At 43.6% G+C, this 21,858-nt stretch overlaps 1 protein-coding gene across 2 annotated transcripts in view; it reads right to left on the bottom strand.

The window, feature by feature from the left end:
- The window catches only part of SF3B1 (splicing factor 3b subunit 1), a 203,636-nt gene that overhangs the window by 84,922 nt on the left and 96,856 nt on the right, over nucleotides 1–21,858 (bottom strand). The window contains exons 11-15 of one of the 2 annotated variants that reach the window (XM_040441883.1): nucleotides 13,454–13,555; nucleotides 11,537–11,716; nucleotides 6,980–7,066; nucleotides 3,715–3,985; nucleotides 3,080–3,410 (exon numbers count right to left, since the gene is read on the bottom strand). In XM_040441883.1, coding sequence (XP_040297817.1) covers nucleotides 3,391–3,410; nucleotides 3,715–3,985; nucleotides 6,980–7,066; nucleotides 11,537–11,716; nucleotides 13,454–13,555 — 660 coding nt within the window. In that variant the 3' untranslated portion in view covers nucleotides 3,080–3,390. Of the gene's footprint in view, nucleotides 1–3,079; nucleotides 3,411–3,714; nucleotides 3,986–6,979; nucleotides 7,067–11,536; nucleotides 11,717–13,453; nucleotides 13,556–21,858 lie in introns of those variants that run through there. The other variant, XM_040441882.1, reaches the window with a different exon arrangement.

Raw genomic sequence — 21,858 nt, 5'->3', positions numbered from 1 at the left:
TTGTGGGCTTTCCAGGGAGGGAGGGATAGATCCTTTTGGGATGGGTTGTGCAGCTAATTATTTTTTTTCCAGACATTGGAACAAATTTCTTTTTCTGATTTGTTTTCTTAATTTTCCCAATTTCATTTTTAGGACTATGTTCTGCCACACAAAGCTGTTAATTCCATTCACATTACTGTATCATGATATTGCATGATTTTTTTTGGAGAATCTCTAATGATTGAGTTGTTCCTCACCAGTACACTAAGGGCTTGTACACTAAGGGATGTCTAGAAATCCTGACATCATTTTGGGAATTAGTGATCCATTACTGTTCCTGACACTGTCCTTTTATATACTCTGTAGGCGACTGGTTGATTGTGTGCATAGCGCTTTCTACCTTGCCGGGCAGGGGCCTATTATGGTGTACCGCGTCACTTAGCACGTTCGTCTCTCATATAGGGATTGATGGGGCTAAAGAGACGTTGTACGACCAGTCACTGTCCTCGAATGCCAGCTTGTCATTATAGCCCTATAAGTGTTCTTGTATCTTGTGAACAAACTGGAATTTGCAACATAGTTGGAGACATTTTGCTCAGCTTCACTTCTCATCTGTATGCGCCACAAAGATAAGAATGTGGCGGATTTCTAAGACAGTAACAGGGTTACCCATCTAAATATATTTCTCCTCTAATTTCCTGTGAAAATTTTATTAACAAATTGAATAAAACCATATTTACTCATTATTTCATCCTATAATAATTTTGCACTCCGCATACTCACACCACTAGATGCTGCTTTAAAAAGGGATCTAGTTTTTAAAATGGGGTCATTTATAAGGGTTTTCTACCATTTTGCAGCTCAACGGCGTTACATGTGTGCAATGGGGCTTGAACCATCCAGTTTATTCTCTGAAAGGCCCGAGGTGCTCCTTTATGTTTAGGCCCTGCCGTGTGTCAAGACATAAGATTAGGGCCACAATGGGGATATTTCTGAGAAAGGAGAAATTGGGTGATACATTTTGTGGTGTACTTCATTTTTATGTGCTCTGTATAAAAAAATAAAAAAATCTGTCTTTAAATTGACACTTTTCACCTTCTTAGCATTGATTTCTTTAAAAAACTAGGGGGTCAAAAAACAAATTACACCCATAGATGAATACGTTAAGGGGTCTAGCTTTCAAAATGGGGTCACTCTGGGGGGGGGGGGGGGGGGGGGGGGGCGTTCTATTATTCTGCCACTTATAAGCCTCTGCAAACTTGGCTTGTTGCAGGAAAAATACGTACTTCAAAAAATGTAAAAACGATCTAAATAAAATTTTAAAAAAGTTTTTTTTAAGTGCAGCCAAAATAAAGTAAAGATGTGGAAATATATTTCTGATAAAAATATTGAATAGTATGTGAAATATTGCAGTTGAAAATATTAAATTTTTTTTTTTTTTACAAATTTTCATTGATTTAAGTTTTTTTTAAAATAAAGATACGCATATTTTATAGGTAAAATTTTAACCACCTTAGTAAAGTACAATAAGTCACGAGAAAACTGTCAGAATTACTTTGATATGCAAAAATTTTTACGAAGTCATTCTCTGCTAAAGTGACATGTCAGATTTCCAAAAATCTGGCTTGGTCATTAAGGCCCAAACAGGCTTGGTCACTAAGGGGTTAATAGCACCATTTCTATTTTTGCAGATGACACTAAGCTATGCAGTACTGTGTAGTCTATGGAAGATGTTCATAAACTACAAGCTTGAACAATCTGATAAATTGGGCATCAACTTGGCAAATGAGGTTCAACGTGTATAAATGTAAAGTTACGCATCTTGGTAGTAATCTCCGTGCATCATGATGTAACACTGGGAGAGTCAGAGAAGGATTTGGGTGCCCTTGTAGTCTGTAGATTAAATAACAGCCTACAATGTAAACCAGCTGCTTTCTAAGGCTACCGGGATGCATGCATTAAAAAAAAGGCATGAACTCACAGGCCAGGGATGTAATATACACTTTACAAAGCTTTGGTGGGGCCTCATCTGGAATATGCAGTTCTGTTCTGGGCACCAGTCCATAGAAAGGATGCTTTGGAACTGGAAAAAGTACAAAGGAGAGCGACTAAACTGATGAGGAGAATGGAGGGTCTTAGTTATGAAGAAAGATTAAAAGAATTAAATGTATTCAGTCTTGAGAAGAGACGTCTAAGGGGCGACATGATTAACCTATACAAATATATAAGTGGGCCATACAAAAAAATACAGTAAAAAAAAACCCTGTTCCATGTAAAATGCTCTCAAAAGACAAGGGGACACTGCCTCCGACAGGACAAGAAAGAGTTAAGTCTCCACAAGTGTCAAAGCTTTTTTACTGTAAGAACTGTGAATCTATGGAATAGACTTCCTTAGGATGTGATCAAAGCAGGAACAGTGGACAATTTTAAAAAGGATTTAGATGAATTCTTAAAAGTAAATGACATTAACGCTTCTGAAAATGTGAAATCTGTATCTTCACTTCCTTCATTCACGTCCCCACCTATCCCTTGGTTGAACTTCATGGACTTATGTCTTTTTTTAACCGTATTAACTATGTAACAGATAGAGCGAGGAAACTGGAGGATCCAGAGGAGAGAGAGGGATTTGAAATAATTAACACACATAGGCTTTTTAGGTATGTAATGCAAGTTTTAATGAGTTCTATGTTGTATAAGCTTATTGTGTAACTAACTATTGTTGTCTACAAGTCTCTCTACGTAATATTTCTCTTTGTTCCATTATATCTCCATGTACTTGTCAAGAATTACATCTGTAACGTTAACTTTTTACATACACGCTCGTTCCATTTATGCTTAATCTTTGAATCAGACCCAGTAAGAGGGTGTACTATATTTAGTATATATTTAATATACACTTCTATTAAATTTTTTTATACTTGTGTGAGCACTGTGTCCTCTTCAATGTTTACCTGCAGGCGAGGGCAGACGTGATGACTTAGAAGTGTGTCACGCCCTACTCCTGCCACACTTTACATTCCACCGCGCCTCCTCTCCCATATGTTGCCCGGCGTCTGAAGCCATCTCAGGGCTCAGAATTGATTGCGGACCGGCTCCGTTGGATGTCATGCTTCTGGTGGCTCGTTGTGGGGGGCCATCCGCCTGCCTTCTGACTCCGGTTCTGGTCAATGTTTGGATACTTCTTACTACCAGGAAGTTTACCCGCTGCCCTCTGCTTGCTTCTGTCATCCGGACTCTATAGATCCGGTTGTGGTTTCTGCCCTCATCTGTGCTTCTTCAACTTTGCCTATCCCCTAGTTTGATTCCTCTGCTTGCTCCTCTCCCTACCTCTCTGATCAGTGTCCCCCCGAGCTGAGCTGCTGCACTCTGCTGATTGGAGAGATCTCTCCGTTTTGGACTTGTATTGTTCTGTTAACTAGTATCTAAGTGTCCTGTTTGGTTAAAAGGCAATAGTGAAATTGAAGAAAAGGGGGGAAAGAAAAGGGAAAGGAAAGAAAAAGGGAAAAGGAAAAGGGGCAGAGGAGGAGAAAATAAATAAAATATTATAAATATATATATATATATATATATATATATATATATATATATATATATATATATATATATATATACACACACACACATAATTATACATATATACACACACACACACACACACACACAATACACATATACTAGCTATTGGGGTATAATTCAATTTTGTTTATTAAAGGTGTTAAAAATAAAAAATCTTACCATGCTCAATAATCTCCACCAAACTTCTTAGGTGTGGCAAAATGGCACATCCCATCAGAATTGCAATTTGTTGCACAATTTTAATCCCAGTATGTCGTGCTTGCCATGACTTCTTACTTTTACAGACAGCTTTCAAGAAAGGAAGCAATGAAGGAATGCCAAGAGCAGAGGCAACAACTGCAAAAGCTCTGGCAGTTGTATTACGGACATATTCATCCATATTGTCTATATCTGGTCTCATTGTGGAAATCATTGTGGCCAAGCCAGCAGCCTAAAATGTTAAAAGAAAATGCTCAAAATTAAAAGGGTTCTGTCAGTTAGGTTTAGCCTATAGAGCTGAACGATCAGCTCTATAGGCTAAACCTAGCTGACAGAATCCCTTTAAGTTTAAAAAAGTAAGAAAATGGCAGAAGTGGCAAAAGTTAAATTTCTATTATAAAAGGAAAGAGCCATGTTGAAGATCCAAACTGTTAATGACAGGTTCCAGAGCAGGGAGAGCTGAGCAGACTGATATAGTTTTGGGGGAAAAGATACAGCAAAACTTGAAAGGGTATAAATTTAACTAAGGATGTGTAAATTAATAGTACCAAATCCAGTTCAGATTCAAACAAAGCTGAAAGAGAGCGAGAGGGAATATATGAATTGTCTAAGGGGTACTCTCATTATGGAGAACCCCTAGTGTGCGGAATACGTGTGCAAAGTATTGTAGGCCAGGCAATGCCCCTCTGGGTTTCTGGGAAAGGTATTCATTAGCTTTCCTAAGCCTAGCTGATGTCAGCAGACGTTAGACATGATAATTTGCACATATACTTCTGACATCAATAATCACATATATAAACTGCTGTACGGCGAGCAGGTAAACAGTGCAAACAGCACTTATATGAGCGATGCTGATCACACAGCTGATCAGCAAGGGTGCCTTCTGGCCTTTTAAACATGCTTACGTAGCAAAACTAGGGGGGAAAAAAGCTAGCTCTTTCAGGACAATAGTCATTTATCAGAGCTATGCAGATAGAAGCTTTTCTAGTTGCAAGGCCTTGGGCACTATTTCTATTATGGAGACAAGATAAATTTAACAGATAACTATTGTAGGCTAGATATGCAAATGTTAATGTCTAACATTTGCTGGCATCAAATATATTCTCTTTCGATGAATTAATTTGTCCCAGAACAGAATTAAATTTTTTATTTTTATTTTTAAAGTTCCATGAACCTGAAACAAACCAAAATTAAAGTTCACTCATCTTGAATTTAAACCTCTTCTCTTACTGAACTCAAGATCTCCCCCCATGCACAACTATCAGTGACTTACAGTTATGTGTACACACACAGAATGACATCAATGATAAGACAGTGCCTGTGTACAAATGAACTCCGACTGAACAGAAATATGGGGTGAAAAATACGGTATTCATAAGATGTACTTTTTTCCCCTCCAAAGTAGGAGGGAAATGTCAGTGCGTCTTATGGGGCGCATACTAATGAGCATTTCCATTAGAGAAGTGTTCATTAGGACAGGAGGAATAAGAAGTGGTGAATGCAGCACTCCCAGCTCTTCTGCGGCTGCGCACAGTGTGAGGACATTGACGCTCTGACGCTACGCTGTGCGTTTCAGCGCGCAGCAGGAAGAACAGGAAGAGTGCTGGATGTAGGTGTAGTGGCATCTGGAGCAGGAGTTTATTTTTATTATTCATCTGCACTGCTGTCTGATTAATATGGGGGTCAGGTCTGAATTGAGGTAATACACATATTCGGGTCTGACCTGAGGTCTGATTGGAGTTTATATTCACATTGGGAGTTTGATTGGGGCTCTAGGCTGCAGGTCTCATGAATTTTTTTTTTTCTTATAGGGCGAAAAATACAAATTATAACTTTAACTGAATGCTTTCCCACATCAATCTGCATCAATCTGTTTAGCTCCTCCTTCTCTATAACTTTTTTTTTTTTAAACTAGGCCCGACATGCCAGATGTTATCTTTTGTTGACATAACAGTGCAAAGCAGTATCCCCAGAAGTACCAAGAATCTCAGTGTAGTCAAAATCTGAGATTCAAACTGCATATAGCTACATTGGTTAAGTAGAACAGTTTTGCTAATTAAACATTTTAGGTGCCATATTTTTCAGACTAAAAGACAATTTTTCCCCCCAAAAATGAGGGACAAGTGGCAGCGCGTCTTATAGTCCGAATGCTACTGACCACTTCCATTAGTATGTGGGAGGCACATTGAGGTGAGGGCAGTGCTGCCGTGGCTGTACTCACCTTCCCTGGTCTTCTGGGTCCTGCTGTGGTGTCCTGACCACGCACAGGAGGAGGACGTAGTGCACACTATGACCTGATGCTGTGTGCCATCTAGTCACAGTACACAGTGTGCCCCGAAAGGTGAGGTCTGGATCTGCGGCACCGCCCGGAGCAAGCAAGGCAAGTTTATTTATTTTTTGTAACGTCTGATCTCCGGTCTGATGGGGGTTCAATCTAAGGCAGAGTGGGTGCAATCTGAGGCATATAGGGTCTGACTGGGGGTTTGATCAGAGTCTGATGGGGGCTGAAGGGGGGGGGGGGGGGTCTGATCTGAGGCTAATGGAGGCTGGGTGGTCTGATTTGAGGCTGAAGGAGCTTGAGAGTCTAATTTTGGGGTCTGATGAAGAATGAGGGTCTGATGAGGATTAGCGGTCTGACAAGTGTCTGAAGAAAATATTTTTTTGTTATTTTACCTCCTCCAAATCGTAGGTACATCTTATAGGCTGGTGCATCTCATAGTCCGAAAAATACGGTATAATAATTTCCTGAGTTTCTCAGAAGTAGGAAATTTCTTAGAGTATTTGACACCAATCTTTGAGGTGTAATCAGTGCAAGAATGATATTACCGTGTGGACATTCAGTTAACCCATCTTACTTTTAAGTGTCCTCTTACACCATTTTTTTTAGCAACTTACTCTTTGAAGTGAATGAGTCAAAAAGTTGGCTGGTGTATGGTTATACGATTGACCAATTAGCTATTGCATATTTTTATAGCTAAAATGTATAAACTACAGCAGCAGCATAAACTACTTCAAGAAAATTAGTCACATAGTGGAGAACAGATCATTTGAATGTATAATGATGGCTCTAAAGATAGAAAACCTGCATTTTGGTGAGACGCTCTAAGAGTAAAACTTTTCTGAATAGTTTATATAGGGAACACTGGCAGTTACATACTCCCTTTCAATACATATTATATATGCAGTGATACTATTAAGACAATATTCATAAAACAATATGAATTACCTTAGCCAAGTTAGATATAATTTCTCTTCCTTCTACTCTAGCATAATAGTCTTCATCAATGAGCAATGGTTCAATAACGACAAGTATCTGGAAAAAAAATAATGTTTAAAATAATTTGACCATTTATGATTGCAAAAGAAATTACATAAAATCAAAAAAGTGACATTTTTCCATCTAAGTGCCACACAAAAAAGGATGCAATATATGGCAAGCCCTCACTAGTAGGAGAAAGGCCCCCTGAACTATTCCTCAACCTTCTGATCCAGAAGGTCCTACAAGGGTCGATGGACCACTGGTTTCCCTTTGCTGAGGGGAGAGCCAGACTATGCTCCAGCATCTGTATAGTCTGCTGTTTACACACAGTTTAGGCATGCCCCCCTTCCCAGAAGGGAAATCCAGGCTGCAGGACAAGGTAACACCAGCTAAAAAAAGTGTGGTAAATAAACTGCATTATTTGGGTAAGTTCAAAAGATATATTCATTGCAAATATTCCTGCAACTGAACTATTTAGTGTGGTTTCTGCAACATGTGCAAAGATTGCTTAAAGCCACGATTCAGATGAATAGAACAGTCACAGAAACAAAATCTGCCACATGTGAACCTCACAGTTCAGATGTGCATTCACAATTATACAGGTTGCTGTTGAAAGCAGTCAGCAAGTTTTTGTTTTAGCTGTATGTCAAGTGATTACTTTTGTAAACAGAAAAAAAGTATAGAAAAGTATTAAGTGACGCAAGCCATAATTTGGCAAACAGTGCAAAAGTGCCTACTTTTGACTCCATTTGTCAATGTTTTTTATTGTATGTTTTATTTATTGCAGGACAGAATAGTCAGAATAGTGACAAATACCAGGCTTTTCTGTCCTGCGCAAAAAAAGAAATAAAAAAAGAAATATAAAAGCACACTTTTTACATCATAGTGAACGAGAGACTGATTGAAACATAAAATAAATTTCTATCCATTAAACAGATCAATTTTTACTGTATTTAAACGTATCTGCTTGACGTACAACAAAAATAATGTGAACTCCTCCTAACAGGTTTAGCAAAGCTTTCAATGTGCAGGAAAATAATTAGTTTTTCCTACATAAGCAGGACATTATAGTACAGGATCTCAAAGGCAAATGATAACAAGCCTAGTACAAACAGTGACACAGCAAGAAATGGTGGAGATTTCATCTCCAATGGCATTTTAACCCCTTAGTGACTAAGCCTGTTTGGGCCTTTATTAACTCTTTCTGGGAGGGAGGTGGGGAAAAACAGCAATACTGCCACTGCGTTTTTACATTATAAATTTTACGGCGTTCATTTTTCGGTACAAATAACAATATCTTTATTCTCTGGGTCAGTACGATTACAGTGATACTAAATACTTATAATTTTTTTTTACGTTTAACTACTTTTTTTGCAATAAAACCCCTTTTATTAACCAAAAATATGATTTTGCATTGCCACTTCACAAGACCCATAACTTTATTTTTTTTTCTATAGAATTGTGTGAGGGCTTGATTTTTGAGGGATGACTTGTATTTTTAATTTGTATCATTATTGAGTAAATACCGCTTTTTGATCGCTTGTTATTACGTTTTTTTGGGTGAAAACTAAGAATAAATTAGAAATTGTCTTTTTTTACGGCGTTCACCATAGGGGATAATTTATGTAATATTTATGTAGTACCGGTCGTTACGGACACGGCAATACCAAACATATGGGGGATATTTTCTTCTTGCAATTTTTTGCATTGAAAATCGTATTTTCAATGAAAAAAAAGCATATTTTTTTTATTTTATGGATTTTTTTTTATTTAATAAATGTGTATTTTCTTCCTATATTTTTTTACTACTTAATAGTCCCACAAGGGGACTATAATATACAGTATTTTGATTGCTTTTAAAATGTAATGCATTATCTCTATAATGCATTACATTTCAATAGCAATGCTATTCAAACATTGACCAGCAGGCTGCGCCAGAGAGGCACAGCCTGCTAGAGATGACTGAAGACAGGCTCGGGGCCCTGATCAGAAGCAAGGTAAGCTTCCCAACACATCAGCACCCCGTGATCGCATTTTCGGGGTGCTGATGGAGACAGAGGGAGTCCGCTCCCTCTGTCACCACTTTACATGCAGCGGGCGCCATTGCGCCCGGCATGTAAAGGGTTAAACAGCCCGGATCGGCACTCCTGCCGGTCCGGGCTGTTAGAGCAGGGCCCCGGCTCATGTGAGCCAGGTCTGCGCTCCCCGCTGCACGGGGTAGCCGTGCAGCGCTTAGAATGGGCCGCCGTAAAAACGTGACGGCCCAGCCTAAGGCCCCTTAGTGACCGCCGTAAAAACACGCATGGGTGGTCACTAAGGGGTTAATGCAGCTCAATTAAAGGGGTTGTGCACGGTCATGATATTGATGCCCTATCCTCAGGATAGGTCATCAGTGTCAGATAGGTGGGGTCCAACTCCTGGCTCCCCTCTTGTGCAAGTGCAGTGTCCTCTTTACCTGCACCTTGCTAAAGGGCCCTTTACACAGGCATAGAATCGTACAGATTATCACTAATGAGTGTTCATAGTAATGCTAGTTAGGGATGATCGGGTGGTGTAAATGTACTGCTCGCTCAATGAGTAAACCAATCGTTTGTGTGCATGCAAAAATAATTGTTTATTGGCAGCAGATCGTGCTGTGTAAACACAATCTCCTGCCAGCAAACAAGTTAGTACGGTTAAGACTGATGACACTGGCAATCGCTCCTCCCCATTCTCTGGAGGAGATTGCTACATGTAAATGTAGTGGTCTTCACCAGCAATCAGCAGACTGTCCGGAAGGAACGCTTCCTTCACGTCTATCTGCTGTCATATCGTCAAGGGACCTTTAGACTGTGGCAGTGGTGCAGTGTAATTACAGCTGTTCGTCCTATTTACTTGAATGCAAGAAGAAGCTGTAATAATACTGCGCTTCCCGTTACAGTATTATCTAGACCGTGCAAAGGTAAACACTGAAGATTATAACAGTAAGGAAGGTTTTCGAAGAGAAGATTGGAGTACCTCAATGAAAATAAGCAAATAACCCCATATCAGCATGGCTTCATGAGGGATCGGTCATGTCAAACTAATTGAATCAGTTTCTATGAGGAGGTAAGTTCTAGATTTGACAGTGGCGAATCAATGGATGTCGTATATCTGGACTTCTCCAAAGCATTTGACACTGTACCGCATGAAAGGTTAGTATATAAAATTAGAATTGTGGGTAAGTTACTGGCTCAGTGATTAAAAAAACAGAGGGTGGTGGTTATTGGTACACACTCAGATTGAGTCACTCTCACTAGTGGAGTACCTCAGGGGTCAGTATTGGGCCCTATTATCTTCAATATATTTATTAATGTAATATAAACTTTTGCAGATGACACTAAACTGTGTAAAGTGATCAACACTGAAGAGGACAGTATACTACTACAGAGGGATCTGGATAGATTGGAGGCTTGGGCATATAAGTGGCAGATGAGGTTTAACACTGACAAATGTAAGGTTATGCACATGGGAAGGAATAATGCAAGTCACCCGTACATACTAAATGGTAAAACACTGGGTAACACCGACATGGAAAAGGAACTAGGAATTTTAGGGAACAGCAAACTAAGCTGTAGAAACCAGTTTCAGGCAGCTGCTGCCAAGGCCAATAAGATAATGGGTTGCATCAAAAGGGGCATAGATGCCCGTGATGAGAACTTAGTCCTACCACTTTACAAATCACTAGTCAGACCACACATGGAGTACTGTGTACAGTTCTGGGCTCCTGTGAACCAGGCAGACATAGAGCTGGAGAGAGTTTAGAGGAGGGCAACTAAAGTAATAACTGGAATGGGGGGGGACTTCAGTACCCTGAAAGATTATCAAAATTAGGGTTATTCACTTTAGAAAAAAAGACGACTGAGGGGAGATCTAATAACCATGTATAAATATATCAGGGGTCAGTACAGAGATCTCTCCTATCATCTATTTATCCCCGTGACTGTGACAAGGGGACATCCTCTGCATCTGGAGGAAAGAAGGAAGGTTTGTACACAAACATAAAATAGGATTCTTTACGGTAAGAGCAGTGAGACTATGGAACTCTCGGCCTGAGGAGGTTGCGATGGTGAGTTCACAAAAAGTTCAAGAAGGGCCTGGATGTATTTCTGGAGTGTAATAATATTACAGGCTACAGCTACTTGAGATGGGTCTTTGATCCAGGGAGTTATTCTGATTGCCTGAATTGAGTCAGGAAAAATATTTTTTCCCCTTAAGTGGGGAAAATTAGCTTCTACCTCGCAAGTTTTTTTTTTTTGCCTTCTTCTGGATCAACTAGCAGGATAACAACCCGAACTGGATGGACAGATGTCTTTTTGGCCTTATAAAACTATGTTACTAATACAAAGTGCCTCAATTATTGACATATGCGGAATATGTGTGTTCTGACACTATTGCAAGAATCTGGTAACTATTACTCATCACATCACTGACTGCATCATTTTGCTGTTCAACTGGTACAGGTGTTACGAAACTTAAAAACTGAAACACAATGGGCAGGTTTACCTTATGCACATATGGTCTAACCAAGTCATCCAGCTTGTACAAAATTCTGTCAATAACTTTGACTAACAAATGTCGTTCTTGGTCTTCAAGAGTTGGCGACATCAGCAGAGGAAGAATTTGATTAAAAAGTGGCCCAGCTCCAAATTCACGGGCTTTGTCTGTAATTTGTCGTAAGGCTGCCTATAAAAACAAAACAAAACAAAAATGTAAACCAATACAAAATTTAACCTTAAATCACAATTTACAGAAGACTGACTAAATCCGTTATATTTTCTGATCCCAATATGTTCTACCCAACTTGTGCCACTGTAAAAAGCAGTGGTGCACCTAGCCTTTCTGCTGCCTGAGGCGAAAACTGAAACGCCCCCCTCCCCAATTTTTTAACCTAACCCCTTTGCCACAATAAAAGCGCTCATTGCCCATGGCCCTTCCGCTGCCCCCTTCTTGCCTCTACCTGGTGCTGCCTGAGGCGATCGCCTCACCAGGCCTCATTCGTGGTGCACCCCTGGTGAAAAGTCTGTTCTCTATTATACCATGTTTCCTGATTTTTTCCCCCGTTAGAGTTCACTGCACAGTTCGGGCATTTTGGGAGGGCGGCGATACTATGTTCATTTTTAAACTTATTTTGTAAATAAAATTGGGAAAGGGGGTGATTTGAATATTTAATATTTTAACGTTTTTTTTGTTGTTGTTTTTTTACTTTTTGCACAGTGAACATGGAATCTCCTGATCATTTTTCCCATTGACTGCACTAGAATACTACTGAAGTCTATAGGATTCTGACAGTGTGCCTCGGGCACAGTTTTTCAGGCAGTTAGCCATGACAGTTCTGGGAACCTTGACAAAGCCCCAAGACCGTCATGGCAACTGGCTTCTGCCCCATGATTTTACCATGGTTACTCAGATCAGGAAGCACAGACAGACCCTGCCTAACTTCACAGATGCTAGAGTCGCTATTGAGTAGGATTATAGTGGACCTAGAGACACATCGCAAGGGTAGGGAGGGGTGGGAAATGGGCGATTATGGGGAATTGAAAATAATAAATTTATATTGTAACATGGAATGAAAACTATAATGGTTTGTATGTTTTTTTTATTTTTTTATTGAAAAATAAAGTCGCTATTGACAGAGGCATCTGAGGGGTTACATCACTACTGATCCTGGTCATTGTGGCCTGGTGCCATATTATAGAGCTAGCATTCGCCATATATGGAGTGAGCTCCGCATGTGAGCTCACTCCATACATCTTAACGCTGATCACGTACATGATTATACAATAAGAGATTAAAAGGGGTATTACAGGATTTTGCCATTTATGGCATATCCTCTGAACAGACCATCATTATCTGATCAACCGGTGTCCTGCTGAATGTACCCAGACGATCAGCCGTTTCAGTGTATGAACTGTGCATTTCCAGCACCGGTGCTACACTGAAACAAATGATGCTTGGGGTGACTTACAATGAGGGCCGTCAGGCTCTGTTGTGGCTTCAGAAATTTTGACAAGTAAATATTGCTGCATGCATCACTTATGCGTTTGGTCAAATCTGGCAACAGAAGCACTGACAGCAGTGTGACCAGTCCTATCATATATCGTGATAGCCTCACATGAACAAACCCATGTTCATGTGAGTTGTGAAGAGATACATTTCCCAGAAGACTGTAGTATTCCTGACAATTTGGTACTGCAGTACTGTACAGGATTATTTTGGTAATCGTAGGTTGAGTGTGACCAGTTTTCATCCACCAAAATAGTAAGAAGTCATTCAGGAGGCAGGTCATATACAGTATTAAGCATTAGCTCTGAAGTATATTACATATACGAAATATTACCATTATCAACCAGTTCCAGTGCAAAATTGTTACAAAAACAATATTTCACTTTTATTAAAGAATATTTTCTGTTAAATACATACTTTCCTCATTGGAGGTGTCCCATTCTTTATTTTCAGCAGCAACTTCATAATTTTTCTCTCTTTCTGCTCTTCAGGACTAAGTGTAGATTCATCTACATCAACCTATATTTAAAACAAAATAAATAATGAATCAACAGCCCTTTCCGCACAACAATTTGTTCCATTTACCTTCAGTCAGCTTGAAGATAGTTCAATGACAGAAAACAAGTAATATCTGCAGTCTACGGCTGGGTTCACATCTGCGCCTTGAATTTCGGCAGAGGATCAGACTGTCAGAATTCACAGCATACATGCCGGCTTTTAGCAGAACAAAAAAAATACTACATGCATTTTTTTTTATCCAGCTGAAAGCCTGAATACATGCTGGAAAGCGGCCAGATCCCATTACATTAAATGGCGATCCGGCGGTGCAGTGGTAGCCAGCTATGCCGGATATGGTGAACTCTGACAGTCTGTTCCTACACCGAAACAGATTGCTGGAATTCAAAGCAAAGATGTGAATACACTCACATGACCGTGTCCATTTTAGGGAACACAAACCGTGGACCCAAAAAACACTGACACTGGCCGTGTGCATCCCATGACTTCAATGGGTTCACAATCCGTAAGATTTGGCAAAGAATAGGACATGCCCTATCTTTTGTGGCACAGCCGCATGGACCTGGAGGCGCACAGAAGCCATTCCCTCAGGATAGGCTGTAAATATCAGATTGGCAGGGATCCAACTCTTGGGAACCTAGGTCTTGCTAGAAGAGGCGATGTGACGTCACCGTACATTGGTCACATGACCTAGCTGCAGCTCAACTCCATTGACGTGAATAGGGCTGGGGTGCAATACCAAGCATAAACGCAAAATGTACAGAGCTGTGTTTGGTGAGCTGCCAGGAGCCTATTGTGCTCAGTAGCGCTCCGGTGAGCGTGGCAGCTCCCTGGAACAGCTGATTCGCAAGGGTGCCAAGAGTAATCATCAACATTTCCTGGATAAACCCTTAATGTAAAATATTTAATCAGAGATTGGCATCATGTTGAAAAATAAGTTTTGCATAAATCTACACTTAGGGTGCACTCAGCTGTAGTGGCAATGCACAACTGAGCAGCCGTGTATCTAGGGGGAGCTGGTCCATGCTAACTGCCAAAAACAGAAGTGCATACTCCTTACTCTTTATTAATAGGTGCACAGTTTGCCTAAAATCTGCACAGCCATTAACAGCAAGGAGTTTCACTTCTTTCATGAGCAAGCAATATTGACCAACAACACCTAGCTGCATCATAACCATGGCCCGGTCATAAGAGAGCCACTACAGATGTTAGCACCCTTATGGACACACAGGGGGAGATTTATACATTTCAATACATGACATTCAATGCCATGTATAACGAATGTATTTACTGTATGCTACATTGATTTTATTTCTTCTCACATTGTAAAGAAAATTGTTGCTTTACGAACTATGCAAAGTTCTGAATAAAGAATTTAAACAGATTCCACCTTTCATTTTTCAGAGGTCCTTTGGAAAATGAAAGGTGGAATCGGATTGATTGCTACTAGCAACTAAGCCAGTGTTCCTTTACACCAGTTCTGATTGCTGTCCTCATAGGATTCTGCTTAAGAGATTTATGGCAACAGCAAGGGCGTAACTATAAGGGAAGAGGCTGCTTTGGGGCCCAAACTCAGAAGGGGCCCACCAAGGAGGATGACAAAGATTTTATTGTCAGAGCTCCTCAACAGGAGGGGGTTGAAAAGAAGTTGCTGGGGGGCCCAGTGATTTCTAGCTACAGTGGGTCTGCAATTCGCAATATACTACAAAGTGCTTCAGAGGGGTTTTGGGTACGTGCCTCTGCACCGCAAAAGATAGGACATGTCAAGTCTCCCTCTCTCCCCATATCTCCCTCTCTCCCCATATCTCCCTCTCTCCCCATATCTCCCTCTCTCCCTCTCTCCCCATATCTCCCTCTCTCCCCATATCTCCCTCTCTCCCCATATCTCCCCATATCTCCCTCTCTCCCCATATCTCTAGCCCAAAAATAGTACCAATAAAAACCTCTTCCCGCAAAAAACAAGCCCCTACACAAGACGAATGGCAGAAAATTGAAAAAAAAATTATGGCTTTCAAGAAAATGAACACAAAAAAAAAAATATATATATATAAAAATTCCCCCAAAAATGACCTCCCCGGACTTGTGAAAAAAGATGGCAGGCGAACAATGCGAACTGGCCATCACTGTTGGCTGCTACCCCCCAGTCGCCAAATGTTTTAATCCACACGACGGGGAGATGCAGCAGTAGCCATGCAGGGATCCGGAAAGATGTGGGTACCGGAGAGCAGGTAAGTATAATGTATACGAGGGGCCTGGGCACTGGGGGAAAATCTTTTAAACTTTGGATTTATTAACCCTTTAGGTGTTCCACAAGAATTAAAGTTTGTAAAATCAGTTTTAAATAACTTAAGGGATATAGTTTCCAAAATGGGGTCATTTCTGGGTGGTTTCTACTATGTAAGCCCCCACAAAGTGACTTCATAATTTAACTAGTCCTTAACCCCTTAAGGACTTAGGACGTACCGGTACGTCCTGTGTGGTTTTGATCACTGCCGCACAGCCGGCAGTGATCGGAACGGGGTGCCTGTTGAAATCATTCAGCAGGCACCCTGTGACAATGCCTAGGGGGGTCCTGTGACCCCCCCCCCCCCGCATTGCCGATCGCTACAAATCGCAGGTCAATTTAGAACTGTGGTTTGTAGTGCTTATGCAAGTTTCTGATCCCTGCGGTCCGTGACCGCAGGGATCAGAAACAAAGTGCCTGTATTTCGATGTTAAACCCGTCCTCCCCCCGCAGCCCTCTGTGTTTTTGTGCCTGCGGGCGCAGCAGGGGGGAGTATTGCGGGGAGTAGGATTGCGAATGGTGCAGGAGGCGGGCAGCAGTGTGGGGGGCAGGTGCGCGATCTTCCGCCCGCCCCCCTTGTTTATTCTCAGGATGACCGAGCGGTTGAATCAGAGTGTCAGCTCATTGCGGACACTCTGATTCAAACGGCTGACATCTGTGCAGACGTCAGCCGTTTTAACCCCTTCCATGCCACGGTCCGTAGGGACTGCTGTATGTTAGAGGTTAGGAGGGAGCTCCCTCCCTCTCCCATCGGGGAGCTGCTGTGCCTTTGCAGCCCCCGGACAGGATGGGGTCACAGAGGGAGGTAGCCCCCCTCCCCTTCCCCGTCTGCTCAGTTGTGGCAGACGGGGAAGGTTCCCATGGCAACAGGACGCCTTCTCAGGTATCCTGCTGTCCATGGTGCTGAAAAGATCTGTGCTAAAGGCAGAGATCTTATCAGAGATCTGTTCAAAGTGGCAGAGATCTGTTCAAAGGAGTCTTGGATGTCCACAGACGCGAGGAACTCCCCTGGAAGAGGAGAAGCAATAACGGAGGGGAGGGATTCCATCTGGAACCTCCGGACCCGCAGAGACCTGTTTAACAGCTTCAGGTCTAGAACCGGACGTACGGATCCCTCTTTCTTTGGCACAACGAATAGGTTGGAGTAGAAACCTGCGCCATTGCTCCTCCAGGGGGACTGGAACAATCACTCCCCTGTCCAAAAGGGAAGAGACCGCCTGCAAAAGGGCCGAGGCCTGGACCGGATCCCCCGGAACCCAAGAAGGGAAGAAACGCTCCGGAGGCCTGGAAGCGAATTCCATATTGTAACCGGATGTTACAATTTCCAGGGCCCAGACATCCTGGATGTGAGCTCTCCAAACCTGTTGAAAGGAGAGCAATCGTCCCCCGTAAAAAGTGGGGGCGCCCCTTGAGGCAGAGGACTGCTTGGGAGCCGCGGAGCGGGCAGATTGCGGCCGCGGGCCCCAGGAACGCTGGAGCTTAAAGGCAGGCTTCTTGCAGGAGTCCTGAGAGCCACCCGGGAAGGGGGCAGCCATCGATCTGGAAGAGGAGAAGCGACGAAGGGACTGGTTCCTAGAACCAGAGGACTGAGCTCCAAAGGTGCACTTGGATCTAGATTGGCGCAGGTTGGTACTCTTGACCCACCGTCGCGTCCGAGATTCTCGCCCAGCTTAGCACCAAAAAGCCTGGAACCCGCAAAGGAGAGGTTAGTGAGGGAACGCATGGAGGAAGCGTCAGCGTCCCAAACCTTCAAACAGACTTCTCTGCCCTGTGACCGAAAGGGCCGAAACCCGCGCAAAGAGAATGCTAACATCAAAGGAAGCTTCACAGAAAAACTTCATCGCCTGAGACATCTGGGGGACAAAGTTCAAGGTGTACGCAGAGGCATCCTGCTCCGCTAGGTCCTGATGATGGCGCTGCAACCATACAGAAAGCACTCTGGATACCCAGGCCGAGGAGAAAGTGGGCCGCAGGCCTGTGCCTGCCAGAGTAATGATGGCTTTGGACAGAGAGTCCAAACGCCTGTCAACTGAGTCCCGTAGAGATGAACCGTCCAAGACAGGTATGGCCGTATTCTTAACCAATCTGGCCACCGGCGGGTCGACCTTAGGAGGAGAAGACCACTGCTGCACATTTTCTGCCGGAAATGGATAAAGAGTATCCATGCGTTTCGTGGCAGAAAACCAGTGATTAGGGCGGTCCCAGGCCTTAGAGGACCTTGTCGAATTCGCCATGGATGGGGAATACAACCATTTGTGGTTTCCTAGAGTGGAAAAGAGGGAAGAGGGAATTCCTGGCTACCAGCGGAAGGAGATTCCCCCTGGATATCAAAAGTAGTGGACAGTTTGGGCAAGGGTTCCAGGTCTGTGTACTCGTCAGAACTGAATCTTTCCCCTTCCGATCTATGGTACCTGCGAGAAGGGGAAGTGTCTGAATGGGGCTCCAGGCAAGGAGGGGAAGCAGAATAATCAGAGGAAGGATGCTGCTGTGTACACTGCCTCTTAGCGGCCGAACGTCCTCTGTGGGAAACACTGGGAAGCAGATTGGTGTTAGCCACAGGATCCGTGGACGCCATGCGTTCCATGAAGGCCCGAGAGACTTGGGCTAAAATCAGTGGCCACCCTAGAAATGGCAGAGGCCCAAGCGGGTTCCGCGGGCTCCGACGGGGCAGAATGAGGCCTGGGCTGAGTGAAAGGAGGAGGAGGGGGAAGAGGAGGAGGAGGAGGAGGGGGGAGGATAGGAGGATGATCCTGTCCAGAGGCAAGGCAAGAGTCACAGGATCCAGTGACCGATAGTGGCAAAAAGCAGACCGGCCCCAGTGGGGCCTGAGGAGCCGACTTGGATTTTTGGGGGGCCCCAGGTTTCGGCATGAAGGTGGCAATCCCTGCAAAGAACAAGGGGTCAGGGTCCCCTACCGTTCCTGCAGCACGCTGAGTAAACACTATCCTACCGCAACAAGTGTGGAGCCGGGAGCAGCCGCGTGTGGAGAGCGCTGAGACGGAAGCGCCGGAGATTAATAGGGCTTCGCCCACAAATCGCGTCAAGGATGGCCCGAAACCTGCGTGCGCGCGGCAAGTATGAAAAATAATAGTCGCGGCCGGCGGAAGGGTAGGAGAACCTGCTCCTATAGAGCACCGCTGTGGGAGGGCCGAGGAAGCTGCCATTTCTGTGAGAGAGATTGCCCCAGACAGGAATCCCCCCCCCCCCCCCTTCAACCCACCCACCAAGCGGCTTTAAGTGTCACACCGGGAGACAGAGGGAGGGCTGGGGCTCTGCAGGAGTGCAGTGTACTTATCTGCGTCCTGCAGTCTTTGCCCTCTGCTCCACACCAGCAGGGGTCACCTCTTCAGTCAGCTGGCACAAGGAGTGGCAGTGATCTGGTAGGAGGGCAGGATAGGTGACCCCAGATCTGATAGGCCGCCGGAGCTGCAGGTGGAGCCCGGTTCCACTTAGCTTCTTGGGGGAAGGGGGGAGGTAGCTGGGGACGCCAGTTTGACCCCGGCGCTCACTCCACTGTATGACCAGGGAAGCAAAATTGCGACTTCTGCTGAAAAAAATAAATGGGAGTAGAGAGTCTAAAATGTCACCTCCTTATCAGACACTAAGCAAAACTGGAGTCCTCCCGGTGGAGGTCCGCTCCCGCCCCATTCACTGTAATGCGGGTGGGCAGGATGTCCGGCAGCAGCATGGCAAACATTCAGAGGCGCAGCCGGAAAAAAAAACTACAGCCATTATAGTAAATGGGGCTGGAGCGGACATCCGGCGGCACACAGGGGCTAGCGTTAGCATGGATCCGGCAGACTGTTTCCCCGCCGAAACCTGCTGCTGCAAGCCTGCCGGACCCTGCTGCTGCAAGTGTGAAACTAGCCTAAGTTACTCAACTCTGATTTTACAAACTTTGTTCACACTAAGTGTTAAACAAGAATTAAAAGGAAAATAGAAATTTTAAAATTTCACTTTTCATTGCAGATTTACTGTAACAGTAAGGGTTAACAATGAAACGCAATATTTATTACCCCAATTTTGCAGTTTACAGAAACTCCCCATAAGTGGCTAGAAACTGCTGTATGGGTGCACCAGATGGTTCAGAAGTGAAGTAGCGCCATATGGATTTTTTGAGGTCAGGTTTTTAAATTTCAGGTTCCATGTCGCATTTTAAGACCCTGCTGATGCACCACTACAGTGAAAAAAAAAAAAAAAAAAAAAAAAAAAAGTGACCCTAGCGAGCAATTTGGTACAATAGGTGTTTCATAGAATTTAGAAACAATTGGTCATGAAACTGAAAAATTACATATTTTACAAGAAAGTGACACTTTAGGTCCAATTTTTTTTATTTTCAAAAGGTGTAACGAGACAAAATGCACCACATAATTTGTTACCTATTTTCTCCTGAAACATCCCATGTGTGCTTGCATACTGCTGTATGGTCACACCACATGGCTCAAAAGGGAAGGAGCATCATATGGCTTCAGGAGGGCAGATTTCACTGAAATACCTTTTTTTGCTTTATAAGATGCACCTTATAAGACACACCCCATATTTTAGAGGAGCAAAGTAAAAAAAAAATATTTATCAAAAAACCTCATATCAAATCCCCACGTCCGACCTCATATCAAAGCTAAAATAACTTGGCGGACCTTTCATCGGTCCAAACATTGTGAACCAAGTATCATGACATACACCGGCGCCCAGGGATCTCACTGCACTTACTATTATCCCTGGGCGCCGCTCCGTTCTCCCGTTATGTCCTCCGGTATGTTCGGGGACTTGGTTATAGTAGGCAGAGACTTGGTTATAGTAGGCGGAGACTGCCCTTGTTCTGCTGGGCGTCTCCTTCTCCTAGGCTGTAGCGCTGGCCAATCGCAGCGCAGAGCTCACAGCTTGGGAGGTTTTTTCTCACAGGCTGTGAGCTCTGCGATTGGCCAGCGCTACAGCCTAGGAGAAGGAGACGCCCAGCAGAACAAGAGCAGTCTCCTCCTACTATAACCAAGTCCCCGAAAATACCGGAGGACATAACGGGAGAACGGAGCAGCGCCCAGGGATAATAGTAAGTGCAGTGAGATCCCTGGGCGCCGCTGTATATGTCATGATACTTAGTTCACAATGTTTGGACCGATGAAAGGTCCTTTTTAACTTAAATTCCCTGCTGTCCAGCTCCCTTGTGTGCTCCAGCCCACAGCGTGGCCGCAGGGAAGAAGACCAGGGAGGATAAGTACCAGCAGCTGCTGCGCCAAAAACTGAGCACAGGTGCTGATCAGGCACGTACATACTGATCAGCACTTGGCAGTCACAGCTCACACACACAAAATTGGTGCAGAGCTGGGGAAGGGGGGGGGGGGGGGGGGGGGGTGAGATGGACTGACAGATAAATGGGAGGGATATTGAAATGGGACAGGGATTGGGATAGAGCTTCTCTTCACAGGAACAGACAAATGTTGGAGTGCAGGGGTGGTGCAGCACCACAAGTCCCTGCAAGCTAACATACAGCACAGAGGGACACAAACTCCATGCATGCAGTCACTAGCTAGAATTGCGGCTTGCAGAGAGATTCTTTCTATTCCCTCTGATGCTGTAGCACTGTCATTTGCTGGAGAATTGTTCCAGCCAATTGAAGTGCTGGCAGGGAACACCAAACACTGGTGTCCCCTGCCTGACCTTGCTATCAGTCACTCCCTGCCTGACCCCTCCTGTAGCTATTATATGCAGAGTTCTGGCAGCACTACTGGACCCAACAAGCAATTGGGAAAACCATAAAAGATACCTTAAATGGCGGTGGTGGTGGTGCAAGCAGATGTGGATCTTGGCTGATGATCCCAACGTCAGATAAATACAAAAAAATCTGCAGCACTCACCATTTGTAGAAAATCCAGGCATCACCTTGCTGTTTTATGGAATAAAAACTGTGGAGAAACCAACCTCGCCACTGGGTTTCGGAGGGGCCTGGCTACCAGCCTCTTGCCTCAGGATTATGGCCCATACTAACTTTAAAGGAGAAAACAGACCGGCCGCACAGCTTAAATCT

The sequence above is a fragment of the Bufo bufo genome, chromosome 7 (genome assembly GCF_905171765.1).
Source record: "Bufo bufo chromosome 7, aBufBuf1.1, whole genome shotgun sequence".
In the NCBI taxonomy this organism is placed as follows: Eukaryota; Metazoa; Chordata; class Amphibia; order Anura; family Bufonidae; genus Bufo; species Bufo bufo.
Note: the sequence above shows the minus strand (reverse complement) of the source record. Positions and strands in the feature narration are given on the sequence as shown.